General features: G+C 39.5%; 1 protein-coding gene across 2 annotated transcripts in view; it reads left to right on the forward strand.

Annotated features, from left to right (window-relative positions):
- The window catches only part of CALN1 (calneuron 1), a 134680-nt gene that overhangs the window by 55885 nt on the left and 51523 nt on the right, over positions 1–27272 (forward strand). For both annotated transcript variants that reach the window (XM_015827545.1, XM_015827546.1), the window contains exon 2: positions 15237–15380. In XM_015827545.1, coding sequence (XP_015683031.1) covers positions 15237–15380 — 144 coding nt within the window. The remainder of the gene's footprint in view (positions 1–15236; positions 15381–27272) is intronic.

Consider the following 27272-nt stretch of genomic DNA (forward strand, 5'->3'; position numbering starts at 1 on the left):
TTCACATTAATTTTAAATCCAGCCACTTTGCCATACTGATACAGCTCTTGTAACAAAAATTCCAATGATTCAATTGGTTGAGTCAATGTAAAAACTAAATCATCAGCAAAAGCTTTAAGCTTATATTCTTTAGTAGAAATCTTTAAGCCTTTAATCATTGGAGATTCTCTAATTCTAGACAACAGGATTTCCAAAGACAATACAAATAATAATGGAGAAAGTGGACAACCTTGTCTAGTACCTTTTTGTATGTCTATAAGCTCTGTCAAATCTCCATTGATAATTATTTGAGCACATTGTTTTTGATAAATCGCTTTTATGGCTGTTTTAAATTGATTTCCAAAGTTCATATAGTCCAACATTTTAGGATTTCCTCCTTGAGCCAGAGGTTGGACTAGAAGACCTCCAAAGTCCCTTCCAACACTGTTATTCTGACCCCTTGTTTCCTACTCAATTGAGTTAAGGTAGATTTTTCTGCCAATGACAAAGTTGCCATTCACAGAGAGTGGATACCTTCTTCTTAGCATCTCTTTCAGCTGACCCCGTAATTTCTATCAGATATTCGGTTTGGGTGTGTGCATCTTTTCAATGACCTTATAAATGAATAGGCTGGGCTTTGCACCAGGTGCAACTCTTGCTTACAGCTGCCGTAACATTTGATCCTCCAGTTTTGCTCTGTTACATTTCTGAAGTGTTCTTTTTTGTCTTCCTTCTTAAAAAAAAAAAAAGTCTGTTTGCATCTGTCTGAAAATAAGCATTCAAACGTGTGTCCTTCTGGTTCTCAAGAGAACTCCTGTGTACTGCTTACCATTTTGTCAATTAACAGAACTTTTCTTAAAGATACGACTCTTTCACCAAGCATTTAATTGTTTAAAGATTTTAGTCCTGGATTTGTTTCAGGATCGTTTTCAGATCTCTGGGTTTAGCTTTTCATTTTCGGTTTTTCTAGACACATTGAGGGCTCACCCAAGCAGAAACATAAGCAGTTTGAGTTGTGCATCCTTTAAATGACCTTATAAATGAATAGGCTTGGCTTTGTACCAGATGCAACTTTTTCTTACAGATGCCATGACATTTTATCCTCTACTGTTTGATCTGCTACTGTTTCTGGAGCATTCTTTTTATCCTGATTCTAATAAAGTGTGTTAGAGTCTGATGGAAAATAAGCTTTCAGCTATGTATCTTTCTGGCATATAGGAGAATTCCTTCTTCTGGGTTGCTTACCACTTCCTTAACTTACAGAATATGTTTAAAAATACACCTCTTTCACCTGCCGTTTAATCCCTTAAATTATTTTAGCACTGGAGGTGGTGCAGTGGCTCAGAGGTTAAGATGTTGGGCTTGTCAGCTGGAAAGCCGGCAGCCCAAGTTTGAGACCTGAGCGTCACATGATGGGGTGAGCTCCCATTCCTTGCCCCAGCTCCTGCCTACCTAGCAGTTTTAAAGCATGCAAATGTGAGTAGATAAATAGGTGGGAAGGTAACAGCATTTTGTGATGTCATATTGGCCACATGATTGTGGAAACGTCTTCGGACAGCGCTGACTCAATGACCTTGAAATGGAGATGAGTATTGCTCCCTATAGTCGGCAAAGGTTAGCAAAATAAAATCTGCAAGGACTCCTTTACCTTACCTTTTTTATATATCTACATTAGTGTTATTTTTTGATCTCTGGGTTTAGCTTTTTATATTCAAGGTTTTTGTTTCAGTTTTATTAGACATATTGAAGGCTCATCGGAGCAGAAAGATGAGCTATAAAAAGATATTTTTTAAAATTCAGAATGATGCAAAACATTGATAGACTGGACTAATGTTTGAATATGTGTTAAGCTGGCATGGATTGGATACAGATTACTTTGCAAGGGCAAAGATTGGAAGAATATCCATCAGTGTTCAGTCAGGTGAACACAGCCATAGTGCAGTTGTAAGGTCAAAATAAATCATTGTTGAAATGTTTGAAAAATTAAATGTTTGTGAGTTAGGACGCTCCTGATTCATACCTCCTGAAGTTATGTGCAGATTGGAGTATAAATATACTTTGCATTTTCTCTTCTTTTAGTTTTCCAGTGAGAGAGAGAGATAACAAGTAAATAGATAACAATAGATAGACAGGTAGACAGACAGCAGCAGGTAGATAAACAACAGACAGGTAGACAGGCAGACAATAGATAGATAATCTAGATAGAAAAATGAAACACATTCAAGGTTAAGGATTTCACTTTTCTACACAATTTTGCTAGATTTGATTGTGATGCAGGCTAATAAAGAAATGAGAACCAGTTTGATATGGTGATTAAGGCATCAGTCTAGATACCAGGAGACCAAGAGTTCCAGTCCCACCAATATCATCAACTGGATGATATTGGGTCAGTCACTTTCTCTCAGCCCTAGGAAGGAGGCAATGGCAAATTACTTCTGAAAAACTTTGCCAAGAAAATTGCAGAGATAGTCTCCAAGAATCAAACAAGATTGAATGGAAGAAAAAAAAAATAAACAGAATGGAGCAGATTTATAAATAAATATGTGTGAAATTGACATGGTGAGAGCCAGTTTGGAGTAGTGGTTTAAGGCATCAGGGTAGAAATCTGGAGAGTATGATTTCTGTTTCCACTATAGGCGCAAAGCCACCTGGATGACCTTGAGCCAGTCACTTTCTCTCAGCCCTAAGAAGGAGGCAATTACAAACTGTTGTCAAAAAAGCTGTATGCATTTGTTCAAAGAACTGCCTAGATTCAAGTCTGTTTCAATTGCAAGAGAGTGAGTGAGAAAGTGTGAGAAAGAAAGAAAGAAAGAAAAAAAGAAAGAAAGAAAGAAAGCCATGAGCATTGGATATATTTATTCAAACAATGGGATTGACTCAATGGGAAGGAAGGAAGGAAGGAAGGAAGGAAGGAAGGAAGGAAGGAAGGAAGGAAGGAAGGAAGGAAGGAAGGAAGGATCGGACATTGTTTTTTTTTTTTTTTTTTTTTTTAAAAAGCAGACTAATCCATTCACTACAATGATTTAGATTGGGGAGAACATAATTCAAATCCTTATGTAGTTGGGATGATCAATGTTTCTTAGCTTAATTAAAATTGCTACTGCAAGCTTATAAACACTACATTCCACATTTTCAACAGGAACAGGTTTAAAATAAAATACTGACCTGAAAAATTGCTGGAGCGTATTACTGTACAATAAAATGTTTTGAAAAACAGCAAACAGTTGGCAGTGATGCATGCCAAGGATTTTGTTTTGCTGACTTATTTGGATTTCTTTTCTTTTTCTGTTAAGCAATATTTATTGCTTAACTATTGTGTATGTGTTGCTCAGCTATTTGTTTTGAAAGGTATATAGGTGAGAGACAGATTGATATTTAGGACTAGAGGCAGTGTGGTGTAGTGGTTAATTTTGCCCTGGAGAGATCCAGACAAATGGCTGTCCAGTCTCTTCTTAAAAACTTCCAGTGTTGGAGCATTCACCGCTTCTGGAGGCAGGTTGTTCCACTGGTTAATTGTTCTGACTGTCAGGAAGTTTCTCCTTAGTTCTAAGTTGCTTCTCTCCTTGATCAGTTTCCACCCATTGCTTCTCGTCCTGCCTTCAGGCGCCTTGGAGAATAGCTTGACTCCCTCTTCTTTGTGGCAGCCCCTGAGATATTGGAACACTGCTATCATGTCCCCTCTCATCCTTCTCTTTATTAAACTAGACATACCCAATTCCAACAACTGTTCCTTATATGTTTTAGCCTCCAGTCCCCTAATCATCTTTGTTGCTCTTCTCTGTACTCTTTCTAGAGTCTCAGCATCTTTTTTACATCGTGGTGACCAAAACTGGATGCAGTATTCCAAGTGTGGCCTTACCAAGGCATTGTAAAGTGGTATTAATACTTCACGTGATCTTGATTCTATCCCTCTGTTAATGTAGCCCAGCACTGTGTTGGCTTTTTTGGCAGCTGCAGCACACTGCTGGCTCATATTTAGGTGATTGTCCACTAGGACTCCGAGATCCCTCTCACAGTTACTACTATTGAGCAAGATACCCCCTATACTATACCCGTACATTTGGTTTTTCTTGCCTAAATGTAGAACCTTAGTTTTTTCACCATTGAATTTCATTTTGTTAGATAGCGCCCAGTGTTCAAGTCTGTCCAGGTCGTCCTGTATCCTAAGCCTGTCTTCTGGAGTGTTGGCTAGAGTCAAGCTATTCTCCAGCTTCTAATCATCCTCCAATTGGAAAATACATTGAATTTAAGCCAGCCACTCCTTCTGAACCCAATCTTAAAAAAAAAAAAAAAAAACTTGTGGTTGTACGGAAATGAGTGCTGTTTTACTGCTTCACCTCTTGTATGAAAGGAAAGATAGTAATGTGACAATAAATAAGTAAATAAAATGTTGTATTGAATACCCTTGGTATTAGAACCTAAGAATAGGTTGGATGAGGCCACTGGCTGACGTTGTTTCTCATGGCAACTGAGTTGATGCTTCTGAGTGGTTTCATGCAGGAAACGGAGTTGTTCTCCACTGCCCATGATCCTCTGCAAGTGGCCTTTAGAAGCATGGATCCTCCTGACCTGAAGATCATGTTGAATCTTTCTGATGAAAAGCCCTTGATAGTTCTGTCTTCCATACGTTTATACAATCCCATCCAAATTAATGTCTATCACCACATTTTTTAACAATGCATTCCACTATTTACATAATATGTCTAGTGTGAAAAAATCCTTTCTTTTTTTGCTTTAAAACTCCTTCCAGCATCATTGGAAAGCCTCTGTCATTGTGTTTAGGGAAAGGGGAAAAAAAGTATCTTTCTCCGTTTTCTCCCTGCCAAGTGTGATTCTAATCACAGAATCACATCCCACAGGTGCTTTTTCAAGAGGCAACTGGACCTCTTTGTTTTTCCTTGAAGATGTTTCACTTCTCAATCAAGAAGCTTCTTCAGTTCTTCAGAACTGAACTTCAATTCTTCAGAACTGAAGAAGCTTCTTGGATGAAAAGTGACAAAGGAAGTCCAGTTGCCTTTTGAAAAAGCATCTTTTGGACAACCATGACCTGGATGACTGAGCATCTCCATGGACACATAGAATCATATGCTAAGAAGGAATCTTGTAAATAATAATAATAATAATAATAATAATAATAATAATAATAATAATAATAATAATAATAATAATAATAATAATAATAATAATAATAATAATAATAATAAAGTTGGAAAGGACATTGGAGGTCATCTAGTCCAACCCCCTACTCAGGCAGGAAACTCTATACCATTTCAGACAAATGGCTGTCCAGTCTCTTCTTAAAAACTTCCAGTGTTGGAGCATTCACCGCTTCTGGAGGCAGGTTGTTCCACTGGTTAATTGTTCTAACTGTCAGGAATTTTCTCCTTAGTTCTAGGTTGCTTCTCTCCTTGATCAGTTTCCATCCATTGTTTCTTGTCCTGCCTTTAGTCTCCTAGTCCAACTTCCTGTCCATGTCAGGAAAACTCAAGATTGTCCAAAACAAATTACAGATCATGTCCTCACAGAGTTGCCTTTTTTAAAAACTAAAGTGTCCCATAATCTATCCTATTCTTGCAAGAAAAGCATCCAATGTTCTTTTATTTAATTTTCTTTCCTTCCTCCCTCCCTCCCTCCCTCCCTCCCTCCCTCCCTCCCTCCCTTCCTTCCTTCCTTCCTTCCTTCCTTCCTTCCTTCTTTCCTTGGAACAATAGCAACTCTTCAAATATTTTCTGGAATAATTCTTTCATCATGCACAGAAATGCAGAGCAAGTGATTTCCAGGCTGCTTGTAACATCAAATCCAATTTTTGTGACCTCTTTAGGTTCAGTTCCCCCCTTTCCATCTCCCCCCAAAAAACAAAGCTAAAAAGCAGGAAGACCCAGATAAGTGTAGACTGAAATAGTAGCTGCCACCCAAAGGGAGCAGTGATTGGTTAATCCATACAGGTAGTCCTTAACTTACAACAGTTGATTTAGTGACTGTTTGAAGTTACAACATCCCTGAAAAAAGTGATTTATGACCATTTTTCACACTTACAACCTTTGCAGCATCCCCATGGTCACGTGATCAAAATTTGGATGCTTAGCAACTGGTTCATATTATGACTGTCCCAGGATCATGGGATCCCCTTTTGACCTTCTAACAAGCAAGATCAATGGGGAAGCCAGATTCACTTAACAACCGGGTTACTAACTTAACAACTGCAGTCATTCTCTTTGTCAGGTTCCGACTAATGAAACACTTCAAAGAACTTCCAGGCATTGTTTTCCTAAAAAGTCTTTTATTTATGTTACAACATATTGGCACACCAAAGGGATGCTAAGAACTAAATTCTCTTCCCCTGAGCAATTAATTTATCAGCATGTTCCCTCCCCAAATTTGCTGTCATATATCACGTTCTCCTATCAGGTGGAAGGCAAAGGTTCTCTTCCATTCTCTTCCCGCATGCAGTCCTATCTTTCTCCTCCCCCCCCCCACCATCATCTGAATTAACTCTAAAAATATTAGCAGCGTTGACACTCTTAACAACTGTAGCAAGAAAGGTCTTAAAATAGGGCAAAAATCATTTAACAACTGTCCCACCTAGCAACAGAAAATTTGGGCTCAATTGTGGTCATAAATCGAGGAATGCCTGTATTGAACCCATTGATATACATGGAGAAGGAAAATAAAAGACCAAGTGCACTTTCCTTTGTTCTGTACCTTGAAAAAAGCTATTTGTTGGGTAAAAGTGATGTATTCAATAGAAACCAAGGAGGCCTCTACAGTATGTAAGTATGTTCAAAGTTAGGGTAGCAGTGCAAGTGAAGAGGAAGGAGAAACGAAGGTGAAACCGTTTCCAATCCTAAGTGATTAGCTGGCAATCCTTGATATTAGAAAAGAGGAGAGATGGAATAATTGACTATTTGGTGGTTTACCAAATATTGAAACCTTGGCTCCGTTCTGAACATCATTTAATGCTTGACCTTTAAATTGCAGCTATGACTCAGTCTTAATGTCTCATAAGCAGTTTTGGCTTTGAGACTCACCTGAACCCTGAATGGCATCCCCAGAGACGTTTGCAAGGTCCTAGAATTAAATTAGCCCGGTCTGTTTCTATTTATTATTTTCTAATATATTTGCATTGAAGAGTTTAATTACAGTAATGCAAACTAATACAAACTAAACTCAGAGAAAGTCAAGAAAATAAAAAGTGCAAAGAAGGAATAATAAAAAAGAAAGAAATATATAAAGACCTTTCCTTCCTTCCACCATCTATCCTGTCCTTGCAATAAAAGCTTTTCTCCCTGTGCTTTTTGAAAGACAGATTTAAATGCTGTCATCTTAAAAAAAATGATTTGTACATGCTCACATATATTCATTGCAAATTACCATATGCATTTGTAAATGCCAAAAAATATACACTTTAGGGACTGTAAGCATGAGAGTTAATTTGATTTTTTTTTTTTTACAAAACAAATTGCAAGTCAATGTGATATTTGATAGAGTTGTTGTTGTTACTTGCAAAGTCATGTCCGACCCATCGCGACCCCATGGACAACGTTCCTCCAGGCCTTCCTGTCCTCTACCATCTTCTGGAGTCCATTTAAGCTCACGCCTACTGCTTCAGTGACTCCATCCAGCCACCTCATTCTCTGTCGTCCCCTTCTTCTATTGCCCTCAATCTTTCCCAGCATCAGGCTCTTCTCCTGTAAGTCCTTCCTTCTCATTGGGTGGCCAAAGTACTTGAGTTTCAACTTCAGGATCTGGCCTTCTAAAGAGCAGTCAGGGTTGATCTCCTCTAGGACTGACCGGTTTGATCACCTTGCAATCCAAGGGACTCGCAGGAGTCTTCTCCAGCACCATAGTTCAAAGGCCTCGATTCTTTGGCGCTCAGCCTTTCTTTTGATAGAGTAGATAGATATATGTTTGAATGCTTTGGAAATAACCAAGATATCTAGATGATCTTGACTGATATTGGAAAGCTATTTTTAATTTTAATTTTTTTTTGGAAAGGGGGAGTCTTACAGGTGGCAGCACTTCGAGTTGGCAGCCAAGCAGGATTGGTTTGGATTAGATGGATGGAAGAACTCTAATGCATCTCAGGGTTGTTGAAATAAACTTTCTGGAACAACACACTGACCAATGTCTTCTGTATTGCAGTCAAGAAAGCAAGTTTGTATCCATGCTCTCATGAAGAATGGACTTAAAAGGGATAGCTGTGCTCTAGCCCTCAGTTTTAGATTGATTGATTGACTGATTATGTTCCATCAAGTCATTTTCCATTCTTAGGAATCACATAACTATACATAGAGTTTCTCCCCATGGTGATCTCTCCCTGACCTGCCTGGTCTTTCAAGCCTTCCAACATTGTCCCCATTGCCACTGTAACTAGGTTCACCCATCTTGCTAGAGCTTGCAGATCCTCTGCATTTTGGGTATCAGAAAAGTGTCATGGGCATTGCACAGGTTATTGATGTTTTTTTCCCCAGTTTTAAAACCATATTGTCTTTCAACCCACTTCCCTTAATATATATTCAGTGTATAGGATGAAAAAATAGGGGGAGAGTATATAAATTTGTCACATTCCTTTTCCAACTTGGTGCCAATTTGTTTCAACATGTTCTATCTGTACTGTGTCTTCCTGACATCTTTGAACTGTAGGTTTTTCATGAAGACAACATGTTCTGGAATTCCTGTTTTTCTACACATTCCACAGCTTGACATAATTCACAAAATCAAAGGCCTTTCTATAATCAATGAAGCACATAGTCACTATTCTTTGGCTTTCCCAATTAACCAATATGTATCGGCAATAATGTCTCTTGTTTCTTGATCTTGGTCTTTTCTAAAGACATCTTAAACATCTGGCAGCTCTTTTTCCATGTAGCAGTTTAATATATGTTGTTTGATCCTAAGCATCATTTTGCTAGCTTGTAAAATTAAGAACATTGTACAATGGTTTGCATTCTGTTAAGTCTTCTTTTTTTGGTACTGAAATATACACTGACTTCTTCCAATCTGTTAGCCACTGTGTCTTTCTCCAGATTTACTGGGATAGCTTGGTTAAAATCAGTGATATACTGTATGTCTCATTTCATTCTAAGGGATTGTAGGGGTCTGCAACTTTAAGAGCCTAAGTCTGAGAAGTTGTTTTTTAGCAGGCATGGATGTGTACACCAAAGCCACCATGACCATCATCTGTTGGAAGTCTTTAAAAAATCCATATTGTTTCTTGGGCTTGCATTGTAACTGTGCAAGCCAAAAAAAGCACATGTTTCGGTTACTGAAGTAACAAGGTGTAACAAAGCGCTTTGAAGTTGATCTGGGAATGCTATCAGCACTTCCTTTTCTCAAATATGTATTTTCCTGGGAACATGAAACAATACAAACCCAGGAAAAAGTGGCTTTTTCAAGGAAGCATTGACAGGCATGGTATGCAAAATCATTACTGTTTTGTTTTGGAAACAGAAGTCCAAAACTGAAACAAAAAAAGAGAATGCAAAATTACAAAAAGAAATACAGTAGACAGAAAAATTGTGAATATGTGTATTTATGTAATATAAATGTATACATACAAACATTTTAATCATAATTATACATTTATTCTTCATTTCAGGCTTTTCCTAAGTCTTTGCTATGTTATTTTTTTTCTGCCAATGCAATTTCCTCACATTTGAATCTCTGCTCCAATGAAATATTCTCTTTAATTTTCTAGTGTTTTGCAATAATGAACCTAGGTGCTAGCAGCAATATCTGGATCAATTTCTTATGCTGCATCAATTTATATGAATTAGGGAATCTGGACAGTAGACTACAGGCAGAATTTATTGTGAAAAATTGTTGGATGATTCACCAAATTGTTCAAAAACTTTCAGACAAAACACTTATTTACTGAGCATCGCCACCAAAACTAAAAACATGCAGCAATTTGTTTATCCTTGCACCAACACAAGTTAAAAAACTTGCAGATATGTAAAGTTAGTTCTTGATTTACAACCAGAAACAGGACCAGAATTTCCATTGCTAAGCAAAGTGGTTGTTAAATGAGTTGGGCCTGATTTTATGACAATTTTTGCCACTGCTGCTAAGCAAATCACTGCAGTTGTTAAGTGAATCATGCGGTCATTAAGCAAATCCAGCTTCCCCCATTGACTTTGCTTCTCAGAAGCTGGCTGCAGAGGTTGCAAATGGCAATCACATGACCCCAGGATGCTGCAGCTGCCATAAATACGTGCTGGTTGCCAAACACCCAAATTCTGAGCAGTGACTGTGGGGCTGCTGCAGCAGTTGTAAGTGTAAGGACCAGTAAGTCATTTTTTAAAAAAAACCTATTGTGTCAAAGTGTACTTACATGTACTTAAGCAGTACTGTTGTAACTTCGAACAGTTGCTAAATAAATGGTTGTAAATCAAAGACTACCTGTATACACAGTGTGGTTGTAGTGTTGGTTTAGCTAACGCAGAAAGGAGCACGACGGCTCAAGTGGTTGGAACCCTGGGCAGGAGGTTAGCAAGCCCACATTTGAAACCCGAGAGCTGCTATGGGGCAGGGTTGAGCTCTCTCAACCCTCCAGTTCCTGTTGAGGGCATGAAAGGAGCCCCAGCTGGGCATCCCCAGGACAACAGTGATCCTTTCGACTAGGAAGAGTCTCTGTGCTTCTGACATGAGTACAAAAGCTAACACAAAGTGTAGACAAACACAAGTAAGTGTCAGATTGAGAAGCATAAAGGATCTAGTCAAAGAAATCAGAGATATTATATGAAGCTCTAACCTCATCCATGTCATAAGAAACAGGCATAGAAAGGAGTTAATGATGGAATATAATGTTTAAAAAAATGGAATGAATACATGGAAATTAGGCAAGAAGACTACCAGGTGATATATTTGAAAGAGAATGCAAGCATGCATCGTTACAGTGTCTAGACCAGGGGTAGGCAACCTCGGCTCTTTTATGACTCGTGGACTTCAACTCCCAGAATTCCTGAGCCAGCCATGCTGGGAATTCTGGGACTTGAAATCCACAAGTCATAAAAGAGCCAAGGTTGTCTACCCCTGGTCTAGACCATCGGTGTCCAACCTTTTGGCTTGCCTGGGCCACACTGAGTAAAGAGGTCTTGAGCTACATGTAAAATATATATTTGTTTATTTATGTATTTATTTAATTTATATGGTTGCCCACCTCAGTCAATGACTCTGGATGGCTTACAATTCAAGTTGTAATATAGGTAACGTATATAAATCACATAATAATATTAAAAAATTATGATCTTGTGGGGCCACATTACTAGTTGTCCAGGGCTGCCATGTGGTCTGTGGGCCACAGGTTGGATACACCTGATCTAGATGGAAGTTGTACCCTTTGTGGAAATCAACTACTTTGAGTTATGATGATGGAAAAGGCTACTTCATATTCCTTGGACAGCCATAAGAAATCGTAGGCGCTCCATCACTGGAGATTTTTAAGAAAAGGCTAGACTGTCACCTGTCTGAGATGGTGTAGGTCAGTGATGGCGAACCTTTTAGAGACCGAGTGCCCAATCTGCAATCTAAAACCCACTTATGTATCGTCGGGTGCCGGGTGGGCATGGCCAATTGGGTGGGTTTGGCAATTGGATGGGTGTGGCCAATTGGGTGGGCATGGTCTATTGGGTGGGCGCGGCTGCCGTGATAACGGCAGACTGGGTGGGACTAAAAAGTTCAATCAATCAATTCCAACTTTGCGAGATCATATTTTTCCCTGCGAGAAGTTGAAATTGACTTGATTGATTGAACCTTTTTTTTTTTTTTGCACACGGAAGCGTGCCATAGGTTCGCCACCACGGGTATAGGTTCTCCTGTTGAGCAGGAGGCTGGATTAGAAGATTCCCAGGGTCCCTTCCAGCTCTATTTTATTCAAGAATAAATTCTTCAGTGCTAGAGTAAATCAAGCCAGAATGCTCCCTGGTAGCATAGAATCATAGGGCTGGAAGGCCCATTAGAGCTCTTCTAGTCCAACCCCTGCCCAAGGCAGAAGTCCTTATTCCACCCCAGAGAAATGGTTGTCCAATCTTTTCTTGAAAACCTCCAGCGATAGAGCACCCATGGTGCATGAATCATGAAACAAAGGATATCATATTTGGAGCACATGAGCTGGGCTCATGTTTCTATAGAAAAGGTAATCAAATTGGGGAAGATGGATAGAAGGAGAAGAGACCAATAGCGTATAAGAAAAACAGAGTTACAGAAATGTACCTGCAAAAATTGCTTAGTATGGTGAGAGACAGGACAACCTGGAGAACTTTTATCCGTAGAATCAGCAGGAGCTGGCTATGACTCAGTGGAGCATAATAACAACAGATGCCAGCAATGAATTTTCTTTGTTATTAGTTCTTGTTGAAATGCAAAAGAAAGTTTAAAAGGAATTTTATACACAGAATGTTCTGATTCATCAGTGGCCGAATTGAAGCTTCCCCCCTCCCCTCAATTAGGGTGCTGTGACACTATGACTCGTATTCAGTATTATAGCTCCCTCTTTTGGTAAGAAAAAAACCCCCATGTATTGTGTGTTTTGTATTTATTTTTTTCCAGAAGTCGTACTTATTTTGTTGCTAAAAACTGACACTGACTTGATGGTATGTTGTATCTATCAATCTATATAAAATGTGCTTGTGTCTGTAGGTATCCACAAAGAGAGATACAATAAATTTTCTTCTTCCATCATTTCCAAAAGAAAAATTCAGCTGCAATTTTCTTTTTCCCAGTAAGAGAGGGGATTTAATACTAAAAAAGTACTCTTGACTTACAAGTAGTCCTTGATTTACAACCATTAGTTTAGTGACTGTTTGAAATTACAACAGCAATGACAAAAAATACTTATGACTTTTTTTTTCTTACTTACCACCAATGCAGCATCCCATGGTCACATGATCAAAATTCAGATGCTTGGCAACTGGTTCATATTTATGATACTAGCAGTGTCCCGGGGTCATGTGATCCCCTTTTGCGATCTTCTGACAAGCAAACTCAATGAGGAAGCCAGATTCAGTTAACAACCATGTTACTAACTTAACAACTGCAGTGACTTACTTAATAACGGTGCAAGAAAGGTTGTAAAATGGGGCAAAACTCACTTAACAACTGTCTCACCTAGCAACAGAAATTTTGGGCTCAGTTGTGGTTGTTAAGTCAAGGGCTACCTGTATAGTTTTCTCTACTTACACTCTTCCCCCAAATCACTGCAGCTTTTTGTTTTGCACACTAAGGTGAAAAAAAGAGAGACCTAGAATATCTCATTTAAATATGAATAGGGAAATAGGTTAGAAAGGACATCTCAGACTGCATCACACATTCCCTCCCCTGGGCCTACATCTTTGCAATGATTTCTCAGGCATTTGAATATCCTGATTCTGGGTTGCATAATATACTTAACCAGATCAGTTCAAAACTTTGCAGTTGCACTTTTTAAAATTTTACTATATATACTAAATCAGTTTATGTGGCTGCCCAACTTGCAAATATGACTCTGGGCAACTAACAATGTAGTAGAACAGTAGAAAAAAATGAAATATCAGCAAAAAAATTAAAAAGGTACAGTAAGTCAGCAAGAACAAATTAAATACACACTCAACAGTACCAATAGCATCTTCACAGCCATCTAACCTTAATGTCAACTTAATGTTTGTGGTTTGGATAGACAGATCTATGTATTCAGGTTATATTGATGTTTTTAACTGTTGGTTAGGAGCCACCTAAAGATCAATACAAGACGGACAATTATATAAATGTGTTGAATAAATAAATACCTCCAAACTCCAAACTCTGGTTATAGAACACCATGGTTTGTTTGTTTGTTTTTTCTTTCTGTGGCCTAACATGTTGCACAATTGTTGCCTGTTTGTTTTATGAGTTAGTGCAATGTGTCTGCATAGAAAATGGGTTAATTTAAGAGTGGGTCATAGCTGGCCTAGTCTCTGTGACACTCTTGGTTTTTGCTTTTCTGGTGTTAGGAATTCTCCATTAAAATTTGAAGATGAGCAACAGAGTTTTTCCTGTTGGAGAATTCTGGAATTCCCAGTGGCACAAAACGTTTTGCTCAGCCCTTCCATCTGTGGTATTTTCCAGCCACAATGAGAGTTCAGCTCCTAGAATTCCCAGGCAGTTTAAGGGCTTGTAGTTTTTGCAGAGAGACTGGAGACTGGAGACTAGCAGACTGGAGAAATACCTATTCCAGTTGATCATGCTTGTGATTTACCCAGAAATCTACTCCATCTTTAAGATGTGTGGACTTCAACTCCGAGAATCCTCCTGCCAGCATGCTAGATAGGGATTTTTGGCAGTTGGAATCCTCATACTTTAAACTTCAATTCTAAGGTTGAGAATCACTGGCATAAAGGGGGAAACTGTCTAATACAAGAAATGTTCTGCTTTTTCCGTCTCCTTTGAATTCTGATTGAGGATCAGATATAAGATAGAAACGGTGCCTGAGAAAATATAGAAAAATAATACATGCTGTAAGAAGAAGAAAAAATTTCTCCCAAACTTAGAGGTTTGGATTCAGCTCAGTATTATTTGTGTTTCCACTTCTTAAGTAACATGAGAGGGAAAATGGTACTTACCAACATACTGTACTTGTAGACAATAGGAGGTCCTTGAAATCTATACATTCATGCTCATACATACGTATATGACTTATTGATGGCTTAAGAGGGTAAAGGATTTTTAAAAAGGATTTAAAAAAATACTCTAGAAAAACAAAGGATAATCCCACTCACTGCCAAGGATCTCTAGTTCTTTATGGATAACCCTCAATTTACAACTATTTGTATAGTGATTATTCAAAGTTACAGCAGCATTGAAAAAATTGATTTATGACCATTTTTCACACCTACAACCATGGTCATGTGAACAAAATTTGAACATTTGGCAACTGGTTCATATTTATGATGTTTGCAGTGTCCTGGTGTCATATGAACACTTTTTGTGACCTAACAAGCAAAGTCAATGGGGAAGCCAAATTCACTTAACAATTGTGTTACTAACTTAACAGCTGCAGTGATTCACAACAACTGTGGCAAGAAAGGATGTAAAATGGAGCAAAATTAACAATTAACAATTGTCTTGCTTAGCTAGGAAATCTGGGGCTCAGTTGTGTTTGTAGGTCAAGGACTCACTGTATTTCAAAGAGCCAGGCTGTTGTAGTCCTCCTAAGAACAATGCCCAGGTTTTGTTCTTGACTTAGCATCAATGTTCAAAGAAAATCAATGCACCAGGAAAATAATTCAACTTTTTCTTTTTAGAAATTCGGGAAGCTTTCCGAGTCCTGGACCGGGATGGCAATGGCTTCATTTCCAAGCAGGAACTGGGAATGGCCATGCGCTCTCTGGGATACATGCCTAGCGAGGTGGAACTGGCAATTATTATGCAGCGGTTAGACATGGATGGTGAGTCTTTCCGTTCTTCTCATAGTTTTTGCTGTAGGAGAATGTGCTGGTTGCTAGCTGGCTTCCAGGTGCAATTTGAGGTGTCTATTTAACCCAGTGATTCTCAACCTTTTTAATGCCGCGACCCCCAACTGGTTGTAAGTCGAGGACTAAACTGGTCGTAAGTCGAGGACTAAACCAGTCGTAAGTCGAGGATTACCCAACCGGTCGTAAGTCGAGGACTTTCCCTGCCCGGGAGCGCCGCGCATGCATGGTTCCGCCCCCTGCGCCAGCCGAGGCGTAGCTGGCAAGCGGCAGAGACGGAGCAGGCCGACCACCAGCTGGCCCAGCTCAAGGGAGGTAAGGCACCCACCGGAAAAGGGGAAAAAATGGCGGACAGCCTTGCTTGGTGACCCCCGTGAAATGGTCGATCGACCCCAAATGGGGTCGCGACCCATAGGTTGAGAACCGCTGATTTAACCCTTTCATGGCACAGAGCCAGGTTATTTACAGGACTGTTTGCAATAAACTCTGCTTATCCAGTAAGATCTGACAAGCTCCAGACCCTGTCACTCAAGCAGTATGACCTGGTGGGACCCAGGAGATGTGCCTTCTCTATCACTGGAAGCATTTCCCCAAGACCCAGATGGCCCTGACTCCCCCTGTCTCTCTTTCTAAACCTTTCATGACTTCCCTTTCCTCCTCAGTCCTTGAGTCAGGAGGATTTGTGGTTCCATCCAAAGTGATTATTGACCTATTGAATCGCTTTGGTGGATTCTCTTCTACACGTTTTATTATATTTCATTTCTAGTTCAATCTTGTTTTTATTTTAATAATAAGATGCCCAGAATCATTTTGGAAAGGCAAGTATAGTAAATTGACTATCCAGGTAAATCAGCAAGCAAACCTCAAAGCCATTTTTAGACATTGAAAGGATGGGCTGCCAATACTTTGTATGGGGGTATGTCTATAGAGTGGTGGCTCAGCAGTTAAAGATGTTGAGCTTGTCAGCTGGAAAGCTGACAACCTGGGTTCAAGACCCGATCAGTGCATGACAGTGTGAGCCCCCGTTACTTGCCCCAGTTCCTGCTCACCTAGTAGTTCAAAAGCATGCAAATGTGAGTGGATAATTATGTACCGCTTTGGTGGGAAGGTAACAGCATCCCATGCACCTCGATCTGTAGTCATGCTATTCACATTATCACAGAAATGTATTTGGACAATGTTGACTCCTTCAGCTGAGAAACGGAGATGAGCACACTGTCTCCTAGAGTCGGACATGACTGGACAGGGAAAACCATTATCTTTACCTTTATGTCTACATACAAACAGACAATGGTTTAAGTTAAAAGTGTAAAAGTATCCTGGGAAGTATCACAAAGGCTGCCATTTTCTATGGAGGCTCTTATGATGCTCTCAAAATTCCAACAATGGCCAATAGGTTTGGGAGAAAAAGTTTATTTGGATGCCAAATGAGGTAACTTTCTGTGAAAAGATGCAGAATAGTAAATCTTCAAACAAGTGAAATATGAGTGGCTGAGTGCATTTGCTTGCCTATATCTTCATTGCTTTCACCTGCATGAAATTGTATTGAAAGGGTGTCTGAAGTGTCCATGTTTTTATTATGTCCTTATTCTATTTGAAGAAGTGTCTCTGTTGCACCTAACAATCTTCTTCTAAGCCCTTCACCAGATGTTCTTATCAAAGAGCAGGTAACTCATTGATAAGAGAGCCTTTTCAATAGCACTGTGATAGCCCTCCCTTGACATCTTCATTGTGATGAATACGTTGTTTTATTGTGAATGCTCCAACACTGGAAGTTTTTAAGAAGAGACTGGACAGCCATTTGTCCGAAATGGTGTAGGGTTCCTGCCTGAGCAGGGACCTCCAAGGTCCCTTCCAACCTCCTCCTCCTCCTCCTCCTCCTCCTCCTCCTCCTCCTCATTATTATTATTATTATTATTATTATTATTATTATTATTATTATTATTATTATTATTATTATTATTATTATTATTATTATTATTATTATTATTATTATTATTATTATTATTTATTTTCCAAGGTTCTTTTTAGAATTACTGGTTATTTACTATTGGTCCTTTTACATGCTGCCCTATTGTTAAAGTAAATGGATCTTATTTCTATTATGCACTGTTTTTATTATGTTATACAGTATTGTTTCTGTTACCCAACATTCAGAAAAGTGTGGTTTGTAGGCATTCTATTACAGGCAATCCTCGACTTATTACAGCTTGTTTAATGACCGTTTGAAGTTATAATAGCATGAAAAAAGTGACATGATCATTTTTTACATTTACAACCATTGTGGCATCCTTATGATCTTGGGACACTCTATTTATTTATATTTGTGACAGTTGTACTATTCCTGGGTCATATGACCACTTTTTGTGACCTTCTGACAAGCAAAGTCAATGGGAAAGCCAAATTCACTTTACAACTGCTAATAACTTAACGATTGCAGTGAATTACTTAACAACTGTGGCAAGAAAGGTTGTAAAATGGAGCAAAACTCAAATAATAAATGTCTCACTTAGCAACAGAAATTTTAGATTCAGTTGTGGTCATAAGTTGAGGATTACCTGGAATGTAATAAATAAAGTAAATCTGATTTCTACCTATATTAAATTCTGTTAGCCATTCAGTATGGCAAGAAGATTGGCAGGTAGGATGTACATTTCCCCTTCTGTTCTCTCCTTCAGTATAGAGTCAGAGGCAAGAATGTTACACTGATAACATCATTTTGTCTGTCTGTGTGTGTGTGTGTGTGTGCGCGCGTGTGTGTGTACCTTCAAATCAGCATTGATTTTTTTGGCAATTACATGCAGTTGTCTGTGCAATTTTCTTGTCATGTTTTCAGAAATGTTTGCCCTTGCCTTCTCTCTGAAAGAGAGAGTGATTGGCTGAGATTTACTAAACTGGCTTCCAGTTCAGTGCAGGATGTAGAATTTATAATCTCTGAGATTTAGTCCATTGTATTTAAAACTACAGAAATTATCTGAAAGTTTTTTTTTTTCTGTACTAATCTGTCTAGATGCTGAGTACAGGCAGTTCTCGACTTACAACCACACAATGAAGCCCAAAATTTCTGTTGCTATGTGAGGCATTTATTGGGTTTTGAACCATTTTATGATCTTTCTTGCCAAAATTGTTAAGTGAATCACTGCAGTTGTTAAGTTAGTAACAAGTTGTTAAATGAATTTGACTTTCCCTTTGATTTTGCTTGTCAGAAGGTCATGGAAGGTGCTCACATGACCTTGGGACACTGCAACCATAATAAAAAAGATGTTGAGACTCTAGAAAGAGTACAGAAAAGAGCAACAAAGATATTAGAGGACTGGAGGTTAAAACATATAAGGAACGGTTGCTGGAATTGGGTATGTCTAATTTAATGAAGAGAAGGACGAGGGGGGACATGATAGCAGTGTTCCAATATCTCAGGGGCTGCCACAAAGAAGAGGGACTCAAGCTATTCTCCAAAGCACCTGAAGGCAGCACAAGAAGCAATGGATGGAAACTAACCAAAGAGAGAAGCAATCTAGAACTAAGGAGAAATTTCCTGACAGTTACAATAGAACAATTAATCAGTGGAACAACCTGTCTCTAGAAGTTATGAATGCTCCAACACTGGAAGTTTTTAGGAAGAGACTGGACCACCATGTGTCTGAAATGGCATAGGGTTTCCTGCCTGAGCAGGGGGTTGGACTAGAAGACCTCCAAGGTCCCTTCCAACTCTATTATTGTTGTTGTTGCTGTTGTTGTTACCAACCATCTGAATTTTGAACATGTAACCATGGGGACACCACAACAATCGTAAGTGTGAAAAACGATCATAAGTCACTTTTTTCAGTGGTGTAACTTCGAACAATCACTAAACAATGTGCTGTAAATCGAGGATTACCTGTACATATGTACATATTCTCTTTAATGGGCCTTTGTTACCTTTACAAGAATATATGATTCTTTTATGAAATAAATTAATAGTTTGAGATGGGATAGTGGGATATATTGGGTCATTATTTCCTGCAGTTTATCTGCACACTAAGCCTGGATGTATAATAATGTGCTAAATTGGATCGGGAGAATTGGGCAAAGAAGAATTGGATATTTCCCATCTTTTACTATTTTCCCAGTTGTAAGTATAAACAGAAGTATCTATTCTAATAATTTTTAACTGCCAAGAAAGGGTAGCACAGCCGCTTCCAAACTGTTAAGCAAAGAGCCCAGATTGTTGAATCCAGGAAAGTGGTGTCTTCCTCTAACTTTTAAATAATCCACATTTCCAAAGAATTCTTAAAGAATAAGCTTTTTTCAACTATCACAAGAAACAAAGCAATGAAGATAAGTAAGTGTTGGGAAACACCCAGCCAGGTAAGGAGGAGGGATCAAGTGGGGAACTAGCCTTGAATCTTTGCACAGCCAGAAGAAGCATAAGCTTGACACACACACACCATTCCCCCAAGTTCCATGAAACTTGTCTGTTTTTTCCCAAGGGAAGACAAGCAGTCTGGGGAAAATTCCTGTACTACAGGTAGAACACAGTAAAATAGTCAACTCGATCCTTTCACATATGGTTCTGGTTGCTTGTGCCTAACAGTGAGTCAGGGAGAAAGAGGTTATAAAGGGGACAAAATACTCAGCTTTACAATCCCTTCAGTAAATATTTAGGCTAGTGTTAGCCTGGCATCTGTTCACTGATATCCAGAAATTTAAATTTGTCCTATTGGTGCAGATTGTAAAAGGTGTACAGATAATCCTCAAGTTACAACCATTTGTTTAGTGACCTTTTGAAGTTGCAGTGGTGCTGAACAAATGAGACTTACCCCTTGTCCCCAAAGGTGTGACCATTGCAGTGCCCCTGTGGTCATGTAATTAAAATTCAGGCGCTTGGCAATCATCTACTCTTACAATCGTGGGGATGTTTCAACTCCACCCATCCACCCACCTATCTCCCTCCAATCTCTGCTCTTTGGGCCCCTGCATTCTGCAGCCCCTGCCACCCTGCACTTGTTTGCCCCCACTAGACCTTTGCTATCTTCCTCCTATCTCTGCGGGCCAAGCACACCCAGCCTGGCCCTTTGCAAGGCAGCTAATGGTTGCAAGAGATGTTCTTCCTGAGATCATGTGTACCTATTTCTTCATGAGACCTGAGGAAGAAGATCTCACATAGTTAGCAGCTGCCCTGAGAATGGCCAGGCTGGATACACCTTGTTAGTAGCAGGAACAAGAAGATATTGAAGTCAGCTGCAGGCAGCAGAGCGCGAGGCAGCAGGATCCTCAAAGTTCAGGGCAGCAAGGATAGCTGGCTGGGGCTGGAGCTTTATGTTGCACTGCTGAGCTGTGATGGAGTGGATGGGGCTTCCTGGGGCAGATGTGGTTTGACATCTCACTGCTGGTCCACACTGAGACAGCTATGGCTTCATGCTGTGCTGAGGCTCGGGGTCCTTGCAGTGTGCCAAGAAACCTCTGAGCCCAATGTGGCAAGCAGCCCCAGAGCAGTGTGATTCTGGGGCTTCTCGCTGCCCCTCAAGGCAGGGTGTATGATTGCCAAAATTGCATAGAATGGGGGTGAATAGGTGGTTGGGGAGTTAAAAGGGGAGATAGTCTCTTACGTTGGAAGAATAAAGGCTTAGGATTGGGAAGGACCAAGCTGGGAATGGCTTGGATCAAAGTGAGTCCTCAGCTAACAACTGGTAAGATTCTGTTAACAACAGTATTGGGGACTGCCAAGATTGGCATCACTAGGGATTGCAGTCATGGGCCATTGAGCTTTGCTACTGCCTTGCTTAGCAATGGAAATTCTGCTCCCAAATGCCATCATAACTTGAGGACTATCTGTAATCCAAGTGAGCACACTGGACTAGTTAGCTTTGATACCCTTCCCCACATTCAGAGTAATCTCCCTTTAGAGTTGGAAGGACCATGTTAAGGTATTTAAATTTGGTAGCTGGAGCAATCACAGTTATAGTTGATTGGTTAGAGCAGGAGTGTCAAACTGCTGGCCCATGGGCCGGATGTGTCATGCCGAAAAATGCGCTCACTCCTGCTCTGGCAATGGAGAAAAAGTCGCGATACGTCACGACACGTCACTTGTCGTGGCAAGTTTGACACCCCTGGGTTAGAGAATGCTGGCTCCTGCGTGAAGCAATCTGCACTGTGATTAGTTGCTGTGGGTGTGGAGGGGGAGTTTCCCTTCCCCCCCGCCTTTTTTTTCCTTCTGTGTGCCCTGTATGTTCTGTGATTTACCTCATGATGCTCCTGTTTGTTTGACTATCTAGTTTGTTGTATATATTGAAGTCATAGACATGTACTTGTGGTTTTATATTTATTTATATAAAACTACAAGTACGTGTCTGTGACTTAATTTGGACACCTGCTGCGCAATTCCCTGACAGAGCAGCAGAGAAATTTAATAACCCATAATCAGCAGAGAGCAGTTATAACTTCCAGATGGGTATTTTAAAGAGGTGGAGAGCTGAGAAGTGAAGTTGTTGCCCAAAGCAACAGCCATGTCCCTCCAGAAATGTTCCAAAAGACAGTTGAAAGAGATAAGTAACTCATTGGCTTGGCATATATATTAGGGTCAGAGAACCCAATCAACCATTCACAGAAACACCTGCATTATGCATGTATAGACGTGAAGTTGCAAAAATGAACATTACAGGAACAGCAGAAAAGCCACTTAGTTTGTCAAGGGCTCCATAATGCTATGCCACATTTCAAATCTCCGTGATTTATTCTGCTGCTTCAGCACAGCACCTACCTTCAATTCACACGTCTCGTAAATCTCTTTCGCTGAGGTGATTCATCTGAAGTTTTGTTGAAAGGAAGCGTCCGTTCAATATTTTACCTAGCTGCTTAAGTACTACTGTATATTGCTGCTATTAGTACTATTTTGCCAAACCATTTTTACAACAACCCTCTAATGTTTTTTAGTATGGCTCGTAATGCTGGTCTATGAGTTTAGAGCAGAGTTACTAAATAGATTTCCCTTTGAGAATTTTTCAAGTGGATGATCCATGAACTAATCGTTTGATGGTGTTAAAGGATTCAGAATTCCGCATTAACCTCTCTAACTATCCCTCAGCTTCCAGGCACAGCTGAATTGCTGATTTGATTAACTTGTGCTTTGCATTTAAATATTCTGGCCCGGTAAGAGTTATTTTGCAAGAGAATACATACGGAAATGAAACCGTAAGTCATAGTGAAGGAGGCAGTTACAATATCAACAATGATTATAATTCCCCATTATATATAGATACATTCTACAGAGGAAATATTCAATCTATCATTTGTACTTCTATAACTGTCTGGTTTGGTACAGCAACCAAACAGGACAGGTACAGACTACAGATTGCAACCAGCCTGCCTTCCATTGAGGACCTGTATATTGCACAGGTCAGAAAGAGGGCTGAGAAAATATCTACAGACCCCTCACTCACATCTTGGACATAAACTGTTTCAACTCTTCCCATTGGGGTGGCACTACAGAGCATTGCATTCCAGAACAACTAGACACAGTTTTTTTCCTTCGTGCCATCACTCTGCAGAACATCTAATTCCCACAGTATTGCCTTATGTCTAATGATATTTACCCATGTGGTAGGACTATATTACTATTATCCTTCTCATCTGTTCCACTACTTTCTATTATTATTATTATTGTTGTTGTTGTTGTTGTTGTTGTTGTTATGGTATTATTATTATTATTACACCAGAGACACATTCCTTTTGTGTCTATCACGCCTGGCCAATAAACTAGTCTAGTCTAGTCTAGTCCAACGTAATCGATCCCAAACTCTCCATTATATCCCCACTAAATTCCCACATTTCAACTGATTGAAAAAAGGTCAAGAGCTGCTGGAGAAAATAATGAAATGTATCCCTGTTGCAATATGTGTAACCAAACAAGCACCAGGAACACCTCTGTATGGTGATGAATTCAGTGTTTGTTACTCCCTTCCATCTAGATCGGTTCAAAGTGACTATCAATAGAACATGAGTTCATTTATATTTATGTGTGTGTGTATAAATAATGTATTTGAATTAATGTCAAGGTCCACTGAAACCAAATAACTGCACTGCTGTTTGCACACCCCCACATTTCTCATTGAAAAATGCTTGTATTATCTTTTATATGGAGTAGGTGAGTCCAAGATTCAAACACATACTCTGAACCACATTGTATAGTCTCCAAACTCCTCTCTCAACATTTTAATGTGATTTTTTTTTCTTTCTTTCATCCATAAAAATTATAGTGTAAATCTTAAATTATGCTTAAAATAAAGGTCCCTTATATTTGAGCTCAACTCAGATAGAATATATGGGCTCAACCTTATCACATGAGATTAAAGTTGTATTACATTTTGACAATCTAATCCACTACACTGGGATATACATTGGACTTCCACCCAATACTACAGGTAGTCCTCAGCAATAGCAATAGCATTTAAACATATACTGCCCCACAGTGCTTTACAGCACTCTCTGGGTGGTTTACAATGTCAGCATTATTTGCATATTGTCCCCAACAATCTGGGTCCTCTTTTTAACAACCTCAGAAAAATGAAAGGTTACATCAACTTTGAGCCCCATCAGGATCAAACTCAGGGCTGTGGGCAGAGTTTGCCTGCAATACTGCACTTAACCACCGTGCCACCAATTAACAATTGTCCATTGTTGAACAAAGCAATCATAGTGTGACATCACATGACTGTGCCAAGTTATAACAGCACTTCCAGCCATTCAAGTTGCAGTTATTAAGCAAATTCCACACAGCCATTAAGAGCAGTGTCACATTTGTGACCTCCTGCCAGCTTCCGCATTGCCTTTGCTTGTTGGAAGCCAGCAATGAAAGTTGCAAATGGTAATCACATGACTGTGAAACACTGTGACCATCATAATTTCAAACCAGTTGCCAAGCACCTGAATTGTAATCACATGACTATAGGGATGCTGCAGCAACCACAATTTGCGGACCGTCCGTAAGCCTCTTGGTTCAATGCTGTCATAACTTCAAACAATTGTTGAATGTTTGTTAACCAAGCCCTAATCAGATCTCACCTTCCTTGGTTTTTCAGAATCAGCCAAATTTGGTGTCAATGCTATCTCTTAAACATTGATAAGATGTATAGTAGCATTTCAAAACAATCATAACAGGCAGAGTACCATGTGTTTACAATAGAGACTCTTTTACATTGAACTAGCACTAAAATAATTAAGTAAATAAGCCAAGAGCTTCCCCAGATTAATTTGCCTTTATATAGGCTTTTTGTTCGAATTATGGCTTTAACCTTCTTCCTAGTCAATTATGCTTTTCAGAGAAATTGGAATAATTATACCTTTTCAGTTCTTAGTTATCACAGTAAAATTCTGCCAGGTGAGTACAGTAGAAGTTGAATAAACATAGCTTTAGAAGTCCACAAGTCTTAAAGTTGACAAGATTGGACACCCCTGGTTTAATTCCAAAAATCAGAGAGGAATTATTTTGCTCTCTGTGGTTGAGCAAACATCTGTTCAGATACGACACCATTGTCCTTTTGGTGATGTGTGAGAGCAGCAGTTATTATGGATAAGTCTGTAGCTAATGAACTCAGTGTCATTTTTAAACTAAAACTGTACATCTTGTGAAGCAAGACTTTATTTAGAAATTTCTCTCTCATATTGGTTCTGTCTGGAATGACTCTTCATGCTTCAGAGGATTTCAAAGATATTCAACCCTTGTGCTAAGAGAAGGGGAAAAAATAAAGTGCCAAGCCTTAAAACAATCTAAGATTGGAAAGGAATTGTTTGAATTACTAGTTGATTTATTAACCTGATTATGTGTTTGTCAACTCTGCAATGAACCTGAATGAAGCCATTTGGCTCATTTTCGGTTGCCACCAGAATGGGATGGGGATGGTGGAATTTTTCTGTTAGCCTAAACAATTCTCTGTCCCATGGGAACCAAGGTCATTTCTGTTCGTTGGGCTGGGGTGCTGAGCCTTCTGTTAGAAAGTCCACTAAACTATTCTATTGGGAAACATAGTTGATTGCATAGTAGTGGGGTGGGAAATTTAACTTTGTATACTGTAACTTTTTGGAGGGAACTTTAGTCTTGGTTTCACTTTTGACAGTGCTGATACTTTGTAGCCAATAAACATGTTCTTAAAGGAAACCTCAAGTTCTGTTTTAATTGGTCTCATCTATCGGAACCATGCCAGTGTTCTTCCTTGTGTTTGGGGTGAGAGAAAAATCCTTTTTCATTTCACTATTTCACCATTACGTAAATTATCCTTAGTATTTAATCACTTCACATTTTACACTGTTGCTGGTTATTTGAGTGGTGGTATGTTAGTGACAGACCACCCTGCAGTGTTAAAGCAGAAATAAAACATAGTCTGTTTACAATTTATTTATTTTAAAAAAATGAATAGAAATTTACTTTCTCTCTTAGTCTCTCTTAGATTAGCCCATATTTAAAAGTCAGTGAAAAACTTGAGATTTTTTGTATGTTATATCACTGTAGTTAAAGAGAAACTAAGGTGTCTTCATTAAACTGTACTTTTAGTGCTATACAATTTATAAATTGGATTGATCCAATGCATGGCTACTTCTGATAAACTCTTAATATTTTACAACCAAGTGATTCAAATTTAGAAAGAGTGGGATACAGGAATGGTTTGTTTTTGAAGTGTCACTGTTATCTATTTGAAAGACGTTTCTCTTTGAAACTGATTTAGTTCCTCTCAACAAGGAACAAAACACAATCTGATCCTTGGAAGGAGCCATTTTAACACCCTGCTGTGAAGACAGGAGTAAATGAAATAATAAACCCTGGTTTTTTAAAGTGGTTTATAGAATAGGTTTAGATGGTAGAATAAGTAGAAGTTAGCCATGCATGACACATAAGCTACATATTAGCATCTAATTTAAGACCCCAAATTTCCCACCCACCCAGTAAGGGCATTCGTTCGTTCGTTCGTTCGTTCATTCATTCATTCATTCATTCATTCATTCATTCATTCATTCATTCACATTCCAATATCAAGGCTGCTCAACTCCGCAACAACTCTGGGCAGCCTATAGATAAAAATTAAAAAGTATTAAAAGAAAGGAAAACATCAGAGGAGGACAACCATGTCTTAAGCTGGCAGCAACTTGGTTCTAATCAACTACAGGTAGTCCTCAACTTATGACCACAATTGGGCCCAAAGTTTCTGAAGCTAAGTGAGATAATTGTTGAACTGCAGTTGTTAAGTTAGTAACATTATTATTATTATTTATTAAATTTATATACCGCCCTATCTCCCTTACGGGACTCAGGGTGGTGAACAGGCGATACTAAAAACCATGATAAATATACACAAGTTTCTATTCTAAAATCAAATTAAATAACAGGCCTGTTCTAAAAACACCCCATACAAAACCCCCACTAAAACATAATCAAACTACGCCAGGCCAGCCGCACGGAATAGATGGGCCTTCAGGGCTCGGCGAAAAAGGCGCAGGTCCGCAACTGTACGTAGGTCGGGGGGTAGGTCATTCCAGAGGGCAGGAGCTGCCACAGAGAAGGCTCTCCCCCTGGGGGTCGCCAGCCGGCATTGTCTGTCCGACGGCACTCTAAGGAGGCCCTCTCTGTGGGAGCAGACTGGTCGAAGGGAGGTGTTTGGTAGGAGGCGGTCTTGCAAATACCTAGGTCCATTGCCATGGAACGCTTTAAAAGTTGTTACTAACACCTTGAAGCGCACCCGGAAGGCCACCGGCAGCCAGTGCAGCTCGCGCAGGAGAGGTGTTACATGGGAGCATCTAGAGGCCCCCAAAATCCCCCGCGCAGCCGCATTCTGAACTAGCTGGAGCCTCCAGGTGCACCTCAAGGGGAGCCCCATGTAGAGAGCATTGCAATAGTCCAGG

Source organism: Protobothrops mucrosquamatus, unplaced genomic scaffold (genome assembly GCF_001527695.2).
Source record: "Protobothrops mucrosquamatus isolate PMUCROS unplaced genomic scaffold, P.Mucros_1.0 scaffold3781, whole genome shotgun sequence".
Taxonomy (NCBI): Eukaryota; Metazoa; Chordata; class Lepidosauria; order Squamata; family Viperidae; genus Protobothrops; species Protobothrops mucrosquamatus.